Here is a 16,940-nt window from a genome sequence, read left to right on the forward strand (position 1 = left end):
GTCATATCAAAGTAGTCTTGAGTAGACATTATTCCAAAAAAATTTACTTGAAATACTCTTAAAACATGTAAGTAGTTTCTTTCTTTTTTTTCCCAGAAATCGCACAATTAATTCATTTGTGTTGACGTCCAGTACACATCCTGTCTCAACACATACTGTATACTAAGTGATCATTAAGAGCAGTACTATTTCTCTGGGTGTGGAGGGCAGTTAAGGGGGTGGGAGAGAATTGAACTTTCATGATTCAACTGAATACAGCTAGCACTTATCAGTTAAATTTTAGTTGTTTTAGAAGTTTTACCACCTTCACGCTCCACTGCTCTCAAATTGACATTCTGCCAGGAAGATTTAAAATGAGAAAACCAAACTGAAAAAAGTTATTGTACTCATGTTTAATCATCTTTTTTATAGCATCTTGACTCCACCAGATACTGTGCCACTCATCATTTTCTGGAACCAGCTGAGGTAAAAAATGTCAAAATCTCCAACATCAGATGGATACAACACCATTACGACATCATGCTGATATTTTAACTCCATTTTTTCAGTCTCCACTAAAGTGCCAACATGAGCACAGACGCGGAGATGGAGTGCTATGGCCCGGCGGCCATCTACCTCCGGAAGCCAGAGAAGGAGAGGATTGAAGCACAAACTGCTCCTTTTGATGCCAAAACCGCCTTCTTTGTGACTGATAAGGAGGAGATGTATCTCAAGGGTAAACTTGTGAAGAAAGAGGGTGGCAAAGCCACAGTTGAAACAGACTGTGGTAAGGTAGGCAATTCATTATTTTACTTTTTTAACAACATTTTCCCATCTATTTCCATTGAAGACCCTGTTCTATGTAGGAGGATGCCATTATTTCCATTAACATTTATTAAAATTATATCTTAGGAAAACATGTAGTGGTTTTAAATTCAAACTGACACAGTGGTTAACAAGGACATCCATCTGATTAACTCTAAATTTGAAGAAAAAAAAATCTTAGTAAAAACATTTTTACTGTATTTTTACTATATCTCTTCAGACACTCACTGTGAAAGAAGATGAAATCTTTCCCAGGAACCCTCCAAAGTTTGATAAAATTGAGGACATGGCCATGATGACCCACCTCAACGAGCCCTGTGTGTTGTATAACCTCAAAGAGCGTTTTGCATCCTGGATGATCTACGTGAGTTTCCACTTTACTAATGCGATGTGCATTTATATCTGCATATCTAAATGTTAACACTATGTTTATTTTCTATTTGTGCTATTACAGACCTACTCTGGGCTGTTTTGCGTTGTGGTGAATCCCTACAAGTGGCTTCCAGTATATGATTCTGTAGTTGTGGGAGGATACAGAGGCAAGAAGAGGATTGAGGCACCACCTCACATCTTCTCCATCTCTGATAATGCCTATCAGTTCATGCACACAGGTAAGGTCAAAGTTAGCAGTGTTAAATTGTGTAGGAATTAAACTTGAACATGAGTTTATTGAAGGAATTACAAAACTGGAATTCATGTGAAATGTTTGTTTGCATTTCAGATCGTGAGAACCAGTCTATCCTGATTACGTAAGTATAACAGAAACTGTAATGCTAAATCATATAATGACGATAAAGCAGATTCTTGACATGTGTCTCTTATACCCCAGTGGAGAATCCGGTGCAGGAAAGACTGTCAACACCAAGCGTGTCATCCAATACTTTGCAACAATTGCAGCTATTGGAGCCAAGAAGTCTGAGCCAACACCTGGCAAGATGCAGGTAAATTGGTTGTTTAAGATAAAACTGATCGTCAGAGGATAGTTAATTTGAATGTTTAGCTTGTGTAACTCAAATCCTCTCTTGCAGGGCTCCCTTGAGGACCAAATTGTTGCAGCCAACCCTCTGCTGGAGTCCTATGGTAATGCCAAGACTGTGAGGAATGACAACTCCTCTCGTTTTGTAAGTAATCCAGGGAACATCTCAAGACATTTTGTTGCTAAATTACAAAAACTGATGTTTTCAATGGTCTGGCTCTCTAGGGTAAATTCATCAGAATCCACTTTGGCTCTTCTGGAAAGCTGGCTTCAGCTGATATTGAAACATGTAAGTTTCAACCATGGTATGACTCAAGACTCATCTGGGCTATAATCTGGTCTTTGATAAAGTAATAATAAAGCTGATGGTTTTTTTTTTTTGTTGTTGTTTTTCTTAGATCTGCTGGAGAAGTCCCGTGTAACCTTCCAGTTGTCTGCTGAGAGGAGCTACCACATCTTCTATCAGCTGATGACTGGCCACAAGCCTGAGCTCCTGGGTATGTTACTATGCAAATTTGAAAATGACATTGAAATAATACCAAAGACAACACTAAACACTAATAGGTATCGTTACTGTGCTCCTCTAGAGGGTCTTCTGATCACCACCAACCCCTATGACTACCCAATGGTCAGTCAGGGTGAAATCACTGTCAAAAGCATTAATGACGTGGAGGAGTTCATTGCAACAGATGTAAGAAAACATTTCAGTTAAATAGATATTGCCTAAGACAACTGGGGAAAATGGTTCAAATACCAATAACTATGCTTCATGTACAATGTAGACTGCTATTGACATCTTGGGCTTCAATGCTGAGGAGAAGATGGGCATCTACAAGCTGACTGGTGCTGTGATGCATCATGGCAACATGCAATTCAAGCAAAAGCAGCGTGAGGAGCAGGCTGAACCTGATGGCACTGAGGGTAATTCTGATAATGATATCTTGTGCGGTTAGTATGTACATTTCAAAACATGTACCAGTTCACAGATAAAGCTAAAGGTTTGTTTTTCCATCAGTGGCTGATAAAATCGCCTACCTCCTGGGCCTGAACTCAGCTGATATGCTCAAAGCTCTGTGTTACCCTAGAGTCAAGGTCGGAAATGAGATGGTGACCAAAGGTCAGACTGTCCCACAGGTAAGATAAAGAAAATGTATTGTTTGAAAATAATATATAAAAGGGCAATATTTGCATTTTGACATGAAAATATTATTCTGACAAAATCTCATTCTAAAATGTTTTTTTCTAGGTCCACAATTCTGTCATGGCTCTGTGCAAGTCTATCTATGAGAAAATGTTCTTGTGGATGGTCATCCGTATCAATGAGATGCTGGACACAAAGCAGCCAAGACAGTTCTTCATTGGAGTGTTGGATATCGCTGGATTTGAGATCTTTGATGTGAGTAGCTGGAAAGTGTCTGAGCAATTCAAAGATCAACAATATTTTGATATGCAATTTAATACATTCATGTAATTGCAGTTCAACAGCTTGGAGCAACTCTGCATCAACTTCACCAATGAGAAACTGCAACAGTTCTTCAACCACCACATGTTTGTCCTGGAGCAAGAGGAGTACAAGAAAGAGGGCATTGTCTGGGAGTTCATTGACTTCGGTATGGACTTGGCTGCCTGCATTGAGCTTATTGAGAAGGTGAGCAGTCAATAAGGTCAAAGTGGCTTCTTGATTCATGTGCAAATGTTTTCTTCCATTATATGATTTTTTTTTTCCTCAGCCAATGGGCATCTTCTCCATCCTTGAAGAGGAGTGCATGTTCCCCAAGGCTTCTGACACAACTTTCAAGAACAAGCTGCATGATCAGCATCTTGGAAAGACCAAGGCCTTTGAGAAGCCAAAACCTGCAAAGGGCAAGCCTGAGGCTCACTTCTCCCTGGTTCACTATGCTGGTACAGTGGACTACAATATCACTGGCTGGTTGGACAAGAACAAGGACCCCCTGAATGACTCAGTTGTCCAGCTCTATCAGAAGGCCTCAAACAAACTTCTGGCCTTCCTGTATGCAAAACACGGCGGAGGTGATGGTAAGAAATTAGAAACTGTGTGTTACTTGGTTCAGGCATAGTATAAAGCTGATGAGTACTCTGTGGTAATATATTCATGCATTTGACTTAATTAAAAAATACCCTTTCCACAGAGAAGAAAACTTAGAAGAGATTCTACAAAGTTATTTATTCAGTGCCATTAATTAAATTTAATGTTTGTGAAAACAGAGGCTGCTGGTGGCGGCGGTGGCAAAAAGGGAAAGAAGAAGGGTGGTTCCTTCCAGACTGTGTCTGCTCTTTTCAGGGTATGAATTGTTTCATATTGTTTTATACCAATTGAAAACCTCATCTTGAAATACTGTTGACCATTTATCTTGTGTTTTGATCCACAGGAGAATTTGGGCAAGCTGATGACCAACTTGAGGAGCACTCACCCTCATTTTGTCCGTTGCCTGATTCCTAATGAATCAAAGACCCCAGGTAAGAAGCACATAGCCCAGCTTTGCACACTAAATGTGACATAGTGATTAAAAGAAATATTTGAAACAATATGAATTTGCAACTTTCAGGTCTTATGGAGAACTTCTTGGTCATCCATCAGCTGAGGTGTAACGGTGTGCTGGAAGGCATCAGAATCTGCAGAAAGGGCTTCCCCAGCAGAATCCTCTACGGTGACTTCAAGCAGAGGTGATGCAATTTTTAATATAAGCAAGTCAAGTTGATTTCAGCTGAGTTAAAACAGCCGGCCAAGATGTGGAGTCATTGTAAGTAACAACATAATGTTGTCTTGTAGATACAAAGTATTAAATGCCAGCGTCATCCCTGAGGGACAGTTCATTGACAACAAAAAAGCTGCAGAGAAGCTTCTAGGCTCTATTGATGTGGATCACACTCAGTACAAGTTTGGGCACACTAAGGTTAATTTCTATCAACAATTTCAATAGATATGCCATGAACATATGTCCTTTTGTATCAATTTTTGCTGATGACTGAGTTCCTTCAAACAACCACACAGGTGTTCTTCAAAGCTGGTCTGCTGGGTACACTGGAGGAGATGAGAGATGAGAAACTGGCTACTCTGGTGACCATGACTCAGGCTCTCTGCAGAGGATTCCTCATGAGGACGGAGTTTGTTAAGATGATGGAGAGGAGGTATGATTGTCATACAGTACACTGAACTGTTCTGTCCAATGAAATAGATACAGCTGTTTTTGTTAAGTCACGTTGCAGTAAAAATGACACTTTATTTATATGAATTTTCCAGAGAGGCTGTCTTCAGTATTCAGTACAATATCCGTTCATTCATGAATGTGAAAAACTGGCCATGGATGAATCTGTACTTCAAGATCAAGCCTCTTCTGAAGAGTGCTGAGACTGAGAAGGAGCTGATGAACATGAAGGAGAACTATGAGAAGATGACAACAGACCTGGCTGCTGCCCTGGCCAAGAAGAAGGAGCTGGAGGAGAAGATGGTTTCCCTGCTGCAGGAAAAGAATGACCTGCAACTGCAAGTGGCTTCTGTTAGTAGGATACATCCGCACTACACTAATTGAATACTGTCACTAACATTTTCAGTTATCTAGGTGAAATTTAAAGATGCCACATACTCTTCTGGTCATCTTATCTTCTATGTGCCTGACCAAACATGTAGATTGACAAATGTTAATGAATATATTAAAAAAATATGTGTATATTTTTTGTATTAATCCTGAAAACATTTATGTATATTCAGAGTATAACTGACTTATTGATTTACACTTTATTCAAAATGTACTATAGGAAGTTGAGAACCTCTCAGATGCTGAGGAAAGGTGTGAAGGTCTGATTAAGAGCAAGATCCAACTCGAGGCCAAACTCAAAGAGACAACTGAGAGACTGGAGGATGAAGAGGAAATCAATGCTGAGCTGACTGGCAAGAAGAGGAAGCTGGAGGATGAATGCTCTGAGCTGAAGAAAGATATTGATGACTTGGAGCTCACCTTGGCTAAAGTGGAGAAGGAGAAACATGCAACTGAAAACAAGGTTGGAATAAGTTTAAACCTACATTTATAAAAAATGACTAAGTATATGAAATTACCTTTCAAACATATAAAGTGATGGAAATAATGCACCTTGCCTGACACTTCCAGGTGAAAAACCTGACGGAGGAGATGGCATCTCAAGATGAGTCTATTGCCAAGTTAACCAAGGAGAAGAAAGCCCTCCAAGAGGCTCACCAGCAAACGCTGGATGATCTCCAGGCAGAGGAAGACAAAGTCAACACTCTGACCAAGGCCAAGACAAAGCTGGAACAGCAAGTGGACGATGTGAGAAAACATTACTTTTCAGAACATGTTTGTATTGTTAGCTTGTGTGTTAGAATTGACATTCCATGATAAAAATTCAAAACATTATTTATGTCAACATTATAATATTATCTCAAAAGCTTGAGGGATCACTGGAGCAAGAGAAGAAGCTCCGTATGGACCTTGAGAGAGCCAAGAGGAAGCTTGAGGGAGATCTGAAACTGGCCCAGGAATCCATAATGGATCTGGAGAATGACAAGCAGCAATCTGAGGAGAAAATCAAGAAGTAAGTTTTCTTTTTCATCTTTAACCCTTACATTGAACTACTGCCATAATGCAACACAATGACCCTGAGTCAAAACTAAAACTGTAACAGCAATAACTGTTTTTTCCTCTTCCAGGAAGGAGTTTGAGACCAGCCAGCTGCTCAGCAAGATTGAGGATGAACAGTCTCTTGGTGCTCAGCTTCAGAAGAAGATCAAGGAACTCCAGGTTAGTATTTGACATGAATGTTATACTCTGATTTTGTACTGAAAAACCACTTGTTACAGTATGTTCCACTTAATAAGCCTTCTTGATATTACTATCATCAAACTTAGGCTCGTATTGAGGAGCTGGAAGAAGAAATTGAGGCTGAGCGGGCTGCTCGGGCTAAGGTGGAGAAGCAGAGGGCTGACCTCTCCAGGGAACTTGAGGAGATCAGTGAGAGGCTTGAGGAAGCTGGTGGAGCAACAGCCGCTCAGATTGAGATGAACAAGAAGCGTGAGGCTGAGTTCCAGAAGCTGCGCCGTGACCTTGAAGAGTCAACCCTGCAGCATGAAGCTACCGCAGCAGCTCTCCGCAAGAAGCAGGCCGACAGTGTTGCAGAGCTGGGAGAGCAGATCGACAACCTCCAGCGTGTCAAACAGAAGCTGGAGAAGGAGAAGAGCGAGTACAAGATGGAGATTGATGACCTCTCCAGCAACATGGAGGCTGTTGCCAAATCCAAAGTGGGTGTTTTGTGTATAACTGAAATATTTGACTTTCATTATGCTTATAAATATGAACTATAATGGATAATATGGCAGTAACTTTCAACTTAGATAAATGCTCAGCATTCTCTTTGTTCATGTAAATATGTTTAAATACACAATGTTGTGTTTCTGATAGGGCAACTTGGAAAAAATGTGCAGAACTCTTGAGGACCAGATGAGTGAGCTGAAGGCCAAAAACGATGAGAATGTGCGCCAGCTGAATGACATAAGTGCACAGAGGGCAAGACTGCAGACAGAGAATGGTGAGTCACTTGTGATAAAAAATAGTAAAAAAAAAAAAAAGTAATGATCATTTTGATAAATAACACATTTACAATTTATCATTCAGGTGAGTATTCCCGCCAGATTGAGGAGAAAGACGCTCTTGTTTCCCAGCTGACCAGAGGCAAGCAGGCTTACACTCAGCAAATTGAGGAGTTGAAGAGACACATTGAGGAAGAAGTGAAGGTATAACAAGTTTACATGTTACTATAGTATGTGCTATTATTAGCTTTTAACAAGGGATGAAATGAGTCCTCCTTTTTAAATGTAGTCAATCACCTGTTACTCTTCACCTACTACTAACCCACCAGCTGTTAAGCATTAAAAAAAAAGAAAAAAAGGTCTTGCAACATGTCATCCGATCATGTTAGAAAGCAGAAAAAAGAGCTTGAGAGAGAAATTCAAACTTATGCTTCATTTCCTACCACCATATCTGGCCAGTCACTGTCTGAAGTGGCTGGGTTGTGTTGGGTTGTGTTATTACTATATTACCATTTAACTGACCAGGGGATTTGTGGGAATTGGATCTAATCCTCTTCATGGGATGTTGCTGCTACTCCTCAGTCTTGTCTTTTATGACTTAAGCACCCCCCACAAACACACCTGTTTCTCCTTCCTCACCAAGCACCTTCCACCTGAATTCCTAACATCCCACAAAGTCCCACACATTACACTAAATAGCAAATTTGATGTAAAAGTAAATTATCCAAAACTAAATGACTCAATCAACATGTGCCACCATGAAAAATTGTATTTAAACAAGATTGATAGAAATAGATGATATTTCTATATTTAATAGATCAATTAAAATGCATCTTGCCATGTTCATCAGGCAAAGAATGCCCTGGCCCATGGTGTTCAGTCAGCCCGCCATGACTGTGACCTGCTCAGAGAGCAGTTTGAGGAGGAGCAAGAGGCTAAAGCTGAGCTGCAGCGTGGAATGTCCAAGGCTAACAGCGAAGTGGCTCAATGGAGAACCAAATATGAGACTGATGCTATCCAGCGCACTGAGGAGCTGGAGGAGGCCAAGTAAGTCACTACCTTTTTACAATTTAAATTAGTTTTCAATTGCTTGCTTTTCCAGAAAACATTCCACATATTTTGCTATCAATATGCAATTGAATGTAAACAAATACTTCTTCACAACAGGAAAAAGCTTGCCCAGCGTCTGCAGGATGCTGAGGAGTCCATTGAGGCTGTGAACTCAAAGTGTGCCTCTTTGGAGAAGACCAAGCAGAGGCTACAGGGTGAGGTGGAGGACCTCATGATTGATGTAGAGAGAGCTAATGGTCTGGCTGCCAACCTTGACAAAAAGCAAAGGAACTTTGATAAGGTAAGAGGAAATCAAAACCACACTGATTCAAGTGAAACACAAATCTCTCTTACTAAATTAATCATTGTTATTCATCTATATCATTCTAGGTCCTTGCAGAATGGAAACAGAAATATGAGGAGGGCCAGGCAGAGCTTGAAGGAGCCCAGAAGGAGGCTCGCTCTCTCAGCACTGAACTGTTCAAAATGAAGAACTCTTATGAGGAGGCTCTGGATCAGCTGGAGACCATGAAGAGAGAGAACAAGAACCTGCAGCGTATGTCAATCCCATGATATTTCATATAACTATTATATTGATTGTAAGCGTTCTTCCTTAACTTCTTTAGGTGTAGGTCATGAGGTTTTGTGGTGTTAGAACCTAATTTTCTAGATATAATGTATACAGCATAGTCTATGTTTCTCTAAACTGGATTTTGCCTTTTGGTGTTCTACAGAGGAGATCTCAGACCTGACCGAACAGATTGGTGAGACCGGAAAGAGCATCCATGAGCTGGAGAAAGCCAAGAAGACTGTGGAGACTGAGAAGACTGAAATTCAGTCAGCACTGGAGGAAGCAGAGGTAAAAATCTAAATTACAACATTATACCACTTATGTGATAAAATACAAAAGCATTTATGTAATGGCATGCATTCATTTGATTTTCACTTTAATTTTTCTGAGAAAGACTGGTAACCTTTAGGTACATGTTCAACTTTTTTCCTTTAGGGCACACTGGAGCATGAGGAAGCCAAGATTCTCCGTGTTCAGCTTGAGCTTAACCAGATCAAAGGTGAGGTTGACAGGAAGCTTGCAGAAAAGGACGAGGAGATGGAGCAGATCAAGAGAAACAGCCAGAGGGTGATTGACTCCATGCAGAGCACTCTCGATTCTGAGGTCAGGAGCAGGAATGATGCCCTGAGAGTCAAGAAGAAAATGGAGGGAGACCTGAATGAGATGGAGATTCAGCTGAGCCATGCCAACAGGCAGGCTGCTGAGTCCCAGAAACAACTGAGGAATGTCCAGGGACAGCTCAAGGTGAGTTTTGTCTAATCAATGCATAAATAAATGTTGAAGAGCAAAGAAAGTTAACTCTTTTTTCCTCCACATGTTGTCAGGATGCCCAACTGCACCTTGATGATGCTGTCAGAGGACAGGATGACATGAAGGAGCAGGCTGCCATGGTGGAGCGCAGAAATGGCCTGATGTTGGCTGAGATTGAGGAGCTGAGAGCTGCTCTGGAGCAGACAGAGAGAGGACGCAAAGTGGCTGAGCAAGAGTTGGTTGATGCTAGTGAGCGTGTTGGACTGCTTCACTCTCAGGTTTATCTTCAGTTATTCACAAGAAAATGTCTTTATGCAGAATGAATAGAGTATACATACCAGCTTTGTTATACATAACAAATATTAAATTAACTGTCTTTTTTTTTTATCTCCAGAACACCAGTCTTCTGAACACCAAGAAGAAGCTGGAGTCTGACCTTGTGCAGGTTCAGGGTGAAGTGGACGACACTGTTCAGGAAGCAAGAAATGCTGAGGAGAAAGCCAAAAAGGCTATCACTGATGTGAGTTTATGTTTATGAGTCTTCCTTTTATAAAATTCAAATTCAGCTCACCGAATACTTGTTCATGCTTGATGCATATCATTTCAGGCTGCCATGATGGCTGAGGAGCTGAAGAAGGAGCAGGACACCAGTGCTCACCTGGAGAGGATGAAGAAGAACCTGGAGGTCACAGTCAAGGACCTGCAGCACCGTCTGGATGAGGCTGAGAACCTCGCCATGAAGGGTGGCAAGAAGCAGCTCCAGAAACTGGAGTCAAGGGTATACTCATAATCTATTCACTTTAGGATGTTAATCACACTTTCAATGTATGGAATAAATAAAATCTGTCTCACTACTAAAATCCCTTAACAAGGTTTTCACAAACTGTATAACATCATATTACAGGTCCGTGAACTGGAAACTGAAGTTGATGCCGAGCAGAAACGTGGAGCTGATGCTGTTAAGGGAGTCCGCAAATATGAGCGGAGAGTGAAGGAGTTGACTTACCAGGTGATTTCTCATTTAACTCAAAACTATTCTGATTTTTTCTAATTTCATAATTTTCTTTCTGTACTCCATCCATAACACTTCTTTTTTTGTATAGACTGAGGAGGACAAGAAGAATGTGCATAGACTTCAGGATCTGGTGGATAAGCTGCAGCTCAAAGTGAAGGCTTACAAGAGACAGGCTGAGGAGGCTGTGAGTCAAATGTTTTGTAATTTTTCATATGGGAATGTAGCACAAATCAGTAATTATAGAAAGAAACCATACCGATATGATGTCATATTAAAAAAAATACATCATCATCATACTTCAATTCCCAACCCTTAACAGGAGGAGCAGGCCAACACTCACATGTCCAGGTTCAGGAAGGTCCAGCATGAGCTGGAGGAAGCTCAGGAGCGCGCTGACATCGCTGAGTCCCAGGTCAACAAGCTGAGAGCCAAGAGCCGTGATCATGGAAAGGTAACCAAATGATAACATTTTAAATATATTATTACGTGGGCATCTTAATTTAATGGAGTTATTTACGTTCATTTATGAGCTAAATATTTTTATACCATTTTTTATTTTTTTTTATTGTAAGAATACATTGTGAATCTTTTTTTCTTGTTTTCTTTCTAGCATGATGCTGCTGAATAAGAGACATCCTTTTGGCGCCTTTCAACAGAGTTCATAAAACATGAACTAGCTGTTGAATTATCTTCTTACAATGTATTCATTCAATAAACTTTTTCCTCATAATTTAATAATATTCAGTCTGTATTATTTACTCTGGTTTCTCTTTAAGTCACACTTGAGCACACAGTATTTAACACAGTTACTAGGCGGAGCTCCATCAGTTAACTTGGCTAGAACTCATGCTAGAATCTAGTTGTCTGGATGGGGAGGTCTTTAAGCTCAACATTAACATTTTTCTTCACTAGGAATAGTCATGATTCATACCCACATGGTAATGTCCAGTAAAATGAAACTTCTGCTTAGCATCACTTTTTGGAAGAGTGATAACAGTATCAGCTTCAAGCTTAAAAGACACCTTCACAATTTACAGAGGCAGAAAGCATAACTTAAACATAAATACATCATCATTGGCAAAATATAACTTTCAAAGCCACAATTAATTCCTATTACATTGCATTACATTACATTACATTACATTACATTACATTACATTGGCAGTTATCCAAACCGATGGATAATGAACTTGGTTACACTTTTCACCATACCATTAACAAAAACATGTTCACCATTCTATATAACGAAGGTTACAATATTGTAACCCTAGATGTATAAGCACAGGCGGAGCCCTCTACTGGACTCTATGGAAGAAGAACCTATCAGACAGCCTCAATGAGCTCAAGTGGCTATAGGTTAGTTGCCGCGGCCCTCCTACCACTTTATAATCCGAGCTGCTGCAGCAGAGCAGTAGGGGGCCCAACCCAGTCCAGTTAACATGAACATAAAACTGGGTGGACCATGGCAGAGGTCAAAAACCATACAACAGACACCCTGCATCCCTCATTCCCTGAATCATCATGGATCAGGTGTACCACAGCTGACACTCACACAACCCTTTTCAGGAGGGGTTTGATCTGAGAGTAGCACCGCTGTGGTCACCACGAATAGCTGCTATTGTCTCACTCTCTGCAGTAGAGGGGGAATGAGACGAAGAGGGGGAAAGGCGTTGTTGGGCCTCAAACCATGAGGTCACACAGAGAGGGCCTACATGTAACCTGTGAGGCCTGACCACGAGGTGCTTTTTCCTTTGTTTCCCCCAAGACAAAGGAATAGCGCCAAAATGCTGCTTACAGACAATGGGAGTCCATTGCAAACTGCATTTCCAAGGATGCTTTGCGATTTTCACACCTCAGCAGGGAACAGTCAACATACAGTCTCTCATTGGCAGAGACGCTCCTGCACAGCGGAGCGTCCTGATGATGCAGCCATGACATCACCGCCCCTTTAAAACTGAACGTGCCCTGAAGCACACGCCTTTCCCATGTCACTGAGCTAGGAGTAACTTCTGTTCCTCTGTGAGTCAGCTTGACTAAAGGGGGTACCCCACGCACGTGTTTTCCCCTCACCGAAGACTCCCCCTGCCGGACGAGACAAGACTTCACCCGTGTTCACCCGAACACCTTCCCGGATCCGGGAGAGACCGCTGCTGCAACCAGCGTTCTCAAATTCCCTCGAGAAGGAAGAAACGCTTCTTCACCGAGTCGACTCTGCTGTTCTCTCCGCCACGCCGCTGAGAGCCAGCTGCCGTGCTTTTCGCCGACCATGCGAGAACGGCCACCGTCTGCAGCCGAGCCAAGGACTAAGCCGGACATAAAGACGGACTACACACACACCCTGCTCGCTATCTGAAGCAACCAAGTAAGAGGCATAAGTCTGGGCAGAGGCAGTGTTAGTAGTGTGTTCTTATCAGCAACAGTTGCTGTTGTTTAGCATTTAGCTTTTAGCTTTTGCTATTGTTTGTTGTGTTGTTGACGGACCTCCGAGTCCATTTTTCCTGCTTTACTCTTAGGGGTATTTTAAGTTTGCTGCCTGTTTAGTTGTGTTCACCACGCTAGACTGTTTTGTGTTTGTCCCGCTCGGGACTACCGCTGTGTTTGTGCCATCCTGAATGAGAAAGTAAGTTGCTTTGTCGATCAGAAACCAGACAACGTGCGTCACAGACTGCTGTCTGTACGCGCACTGTCTTTTGACAAAGGAACCGCTTCTCTTCCTCTCACGATTGCTCTCTCTCCTTCTTCCCTCTCTCTTCTGACTAACACATACATGCGCGTGGACACACATACACGCACCGACATCTTTTTGCGCATCTGATGGTCAGATAACGTCACGACAAAACTTTGCTTTGTCTTTCCTTATCCGCCATCAGACACGTGTGCTTTTCACAGAATTGGGTGAGTGCAAGATGCGGACCACTAGACGGCGCCATCTTGCTTCTGTCTAACCAAGACACCGCCATATTTCTGCCATCCGATTCTCGCGCGACGTGACTTCCTTTCATAGTCACGTCTGCATCGCAGACCGACGACGTCATCATGTCAGGCCCCGTCGCCATCTTGTCGCACACACACACACACACATCCCTTGCATGTGTCCAACCCTGTACATAGCTGTATGTGTTTTGTTTGGTAGGATTAGATTTTAGGATAGTTGTTTATTGAATGAAGCATTTGTTAACTTTGTTAATTTTGCTAAGTTTAATAAACACTGTTATATCTTTAAAGAGAAGTTCTTTTGTCATTATTGTGTAACATATTGTGAAAAGTGGCTGATTGAAGGAGTCAGAGCTCGAATTCGACCCTTCTTCGTTCACCCTGGAATGTTGATATCTCTCAGATATTAACATTCTAGGTGAACTTTTATGAGACTACCTTGTTTGGTTATTGGTCCCGGTTTCCGGGTGGTGCCCCGTATTTCTTAATTCATATTAATAATTCTATTAATTGTCATAACTAGTTAATTATCCTTGATAATTGATAATTATTGCAAATAATCAACTGTGTTCCTCACAAATCCAACAGTTGGTGCCCGAATTATTGATTAAGGTTAACAATATCTTATTTTCATAATTCATAATTATCTATGTTAATTATGAATTATTGCTAATAACCAAACGCACTACTGCCCGTCCCAACAGCGTATAGCAGCCTTCACTCCCAGGGGTGGATTGTCTTGCGGCATCAGGGAGTACTAGCAGTGAGTGTTGTTCCGACTGGTGGGCAGATCCACTTCTGCTTCCCTGAACCGGTTCCAAATCTGCTGCACCACCTCGGGGTGCAGCCTCCACTGGTCTGCTAGAGGGCCACCTCTTGACATGAGGTCAGTGCCCCCCCCCCCGGACCCGAAATGTGTAGGGCTCTCAGAGACAGGACATGTTGTGAGGCCCACACAACAGGTCCTCCACCATCTTCAACAGGGCTGTGAATTGGACTCGCCCTGCCTGTTGATGTAGTGGTGTGGTTGTCTGTTCTCACCAACACCTGTAACTCCTGAACCAGAGTCAGGAAGTGCTGGAGAACCAGGAGCACCACTTGAAGTTCGAGGAGGTTGATGTGTTGGTTTTCCCCTGAAGGCCAAACACCACCTATCGCTCTCCCCAGACAGGTGCCTCCCCCCTTCCTTCAGGGACACATCTGTGAACACCGCTATGTAGGAGGTCACTCGGCCCACCGATGTCCCTTTCGACAGATGCTGTGGGGACCCCCAGTAACCCAGGTACTCTTCTGCCAATGGGGGGGACGTTCACCATGCGGTGTGCCTCTTGGGGTCAAAGTGCAGGCTGGCGAACCTCCTTTGCAGGCAGTGCATTGAACCACTGGAACCACTGGATTGCCCACTGCCATCTCCTTGATGCCCAAGAATGGAGGAAGAATACGGCAGAACTGGAGTGAATAACCCAATCTCAGTGTTATGTCCATCTACTCCATTAATGCGCAGCTGTGACGCCATTCCACATAAAACTGTGTCACAAGGTGGGTGTCCAGCTGGGGGGGGCGGCAGCCAGGAAGCTGTGGTATTTGTCCCTCCAAACCTTACATAAATGGAAGATTGGCCCATGGGAGTCGATATCGAAAGGGCCGAACTAATGGTGTGGTCCGTGAAACAGACATGAACTCTCCTCTCCTTGTTTCATGTGAAGGCCTGGGGCATTATGTAATAAAGGGAAGGGGTTTCATTTAAAATAAAAATCAGGTAGAGAGCAACACGTGGCAACCAAGGAAGATAACAGAACTGTATCAGTCAAAGAATGATTTATTGCCAGGATCATACAATAAATTAAAACTAGGCTAAAAACAGTAAAACTATAGATGCACTAGTAAAACTAATAAATACTGAAATACAATACACTAATAAAACTACTAATTACTAAAATGTAGATTAAACTATAAGATATTGAAACAAAAGGAGGTGGGGGAGACACCAGCCCTTTCCTCATGGTGGAGGTTTGTCAGCAGTCCAGTCTGTCTTTTCGAAGCCACCGCCACCCCACACGGGCCGTGGCCACTGCTGCTCACTAAAGACACAAGATGCAATCAGCAGTAATTTGCCCTCACAACACTTGCCCTGCACTAAGACCAAGCGTACTCCTTTCCTTGTACTCATACTTTTGGGCAGAGTTTGTACTCTGCCCGTTGTGTGTTGCGCCATAGTACGCTGTGTGACGTCGGCTCTGCTCTGGCTCTGCTCGGGCTCTCTCGGGCACATCCTCTGGCTGTTTGGAGGGGAATGGATGGAGGGCTGGGGAGCGTCACCCCACCTGCAGTCTCAGGTTGCCATGGCGAGGCAGCTTACGGCCCTTCTCCCTCTCTCCCCCTTCCCCCGTGATTCCACCCCTAGGTATGCAAAGGGAGAGAGGGAGGCCCCATGGCCAAGCTGCCCACACCTGGATCATACTTTGACTGCAGGCAGGGCTAACTACTGCTCCCCATCTGCTGTCGTCCTCCCTCCAGACTCGTGCTATTCTGTTCTTCCACGCCTGATTCCTTTGTCCGTTTTCTCTTTTTTCCTGCGTTGCGCCATGTTGTTTTTCCCCGGGCTTTATTTGTGTCCCAACTGTTTTAGTCCCTCCTCCTGATGCGTCATTGGCTTGTTAGGCTGCAGTCTCCTTTCCCATTGGGTAATTTCAAAGTCTATCAAATACAAGGGCTCAAACAGGTGTAAAAGTTTAGCAATCAGTGGCAGGGAGTAAACACTCTCAACACAACATGGCAGATTTCAAACTAAAAGCATGCAAACAAACATAAAAGCAAGCACAATAATAACAATTCTAAATACAATCTAAAATCATGCATAATAAAAGCACAGCAAACAAAAAAAAATCAAATACAAAAAATCAAATGAAACCAATACTTCTGCCGTATGACAATTACTCCTTATTAAGGAGGAGATAATGCCACTGGTGGTTAACCCGAGAGATAAACCTAGTATGCCGGTTCCATGAAGGATAGCGGCGGGAACAATGGGAGACAGTGTTAACACTAAGCAGACATGTAGTGTCCTACATTAGTGAACTGAAGTTGGAGGTGGATTTCCGAAGTTCAGTGATGTTGTTGACACAGACTAGAGGCAGTGGCTGCAGTGGCCGCAGTGGTCGCAGTGGTGATGGCAGGGCACTGGACAAAGCTGAAGTGAGAAGAATAAGAGTGGCAGTGAATCCACTGCCTTATATACTGTTCTGATTTGAGTTTAAAGTTTCTTTTTTTTTGTTAAACA

General features: G+C 42.6%; 1 protein-coding gene across 1 annotated transcript; it reads left to right on the forward strand.

Annotated features, from left to right (window-relative positions):
• Positions 1-322: 322 nt before the first annotated feature.
• Positions 323-11,456, forward strand: LOC137168606 (myosin heavy chain, fast skeletal muscle-like). Its single transcript, XM_067571297.1, has 40 exons — positions 323-465; positions 549-771; positions 1,025-1,168; positions 1,259-1,415; positions 1,526-1,553; positions 1,634-1,745; positions 1,833-1,925; positions 2,006-2,069; positions 2,179-2,277; positions 2,368-2,471; positions 2,563-2,701; positions 2,796-2,914; positions 3,027-3,176; positions 3,258-3,428; positions 3,511-3,817; positions 4,007-4,083; positions 4,171-4,258; positions 4,348-4,465; positions 4,572-4,695; positions 4,794-4,930; positions 5,043-5,298; positions 5,558-5,800; positions 5,908-6,084; positions 6,204-6,349; positions 6,465-6,555; positions 6,663-7,052; positions 7,213-7,339; positions 7,426-7,544; positions 8,191-8,387; positions 8,508-8,691; positions 8,781-8,946; positions 9,125-9,249; positions 9,397-9,705; positions 9,786-9,989; positions 10,106-10,231; positions 10,319-10,489; positions 10,616-10,720; positions 10,815-10,910; positions 11,046-11,177; positions 11,337-11,456. The coding sequence occupies exons 2-40, from the start codon at positions 568-570 to the stop codon at positions 11,352-11,354; spliced, it is 5,817 nt and encodes a 1,938-aa protein (XP_067427398.1). The 5' UTR covers positions 323-465; positions 549-567; the 3' UTR covers positions 11,355-11,456.
• The last annotated feature ends 5,484 nt before the right edge of the window (positions 11,457-16,940 follow it).

The sequence above is a fragment of the Thunnus thynnus genome, chromosome 17 (assembly GCF_963924715.1).
Source record: "Thunnus thynnus chromosome 17, fThuThy2.1, whole genome shotgun sequence".
Classification (NCBI taxonomy): Eukaryota; Metazoa; Chordata; class Actinopteri; order Scombriformes; family Scombridae; genus Thunnus; species Thunnus thynnus.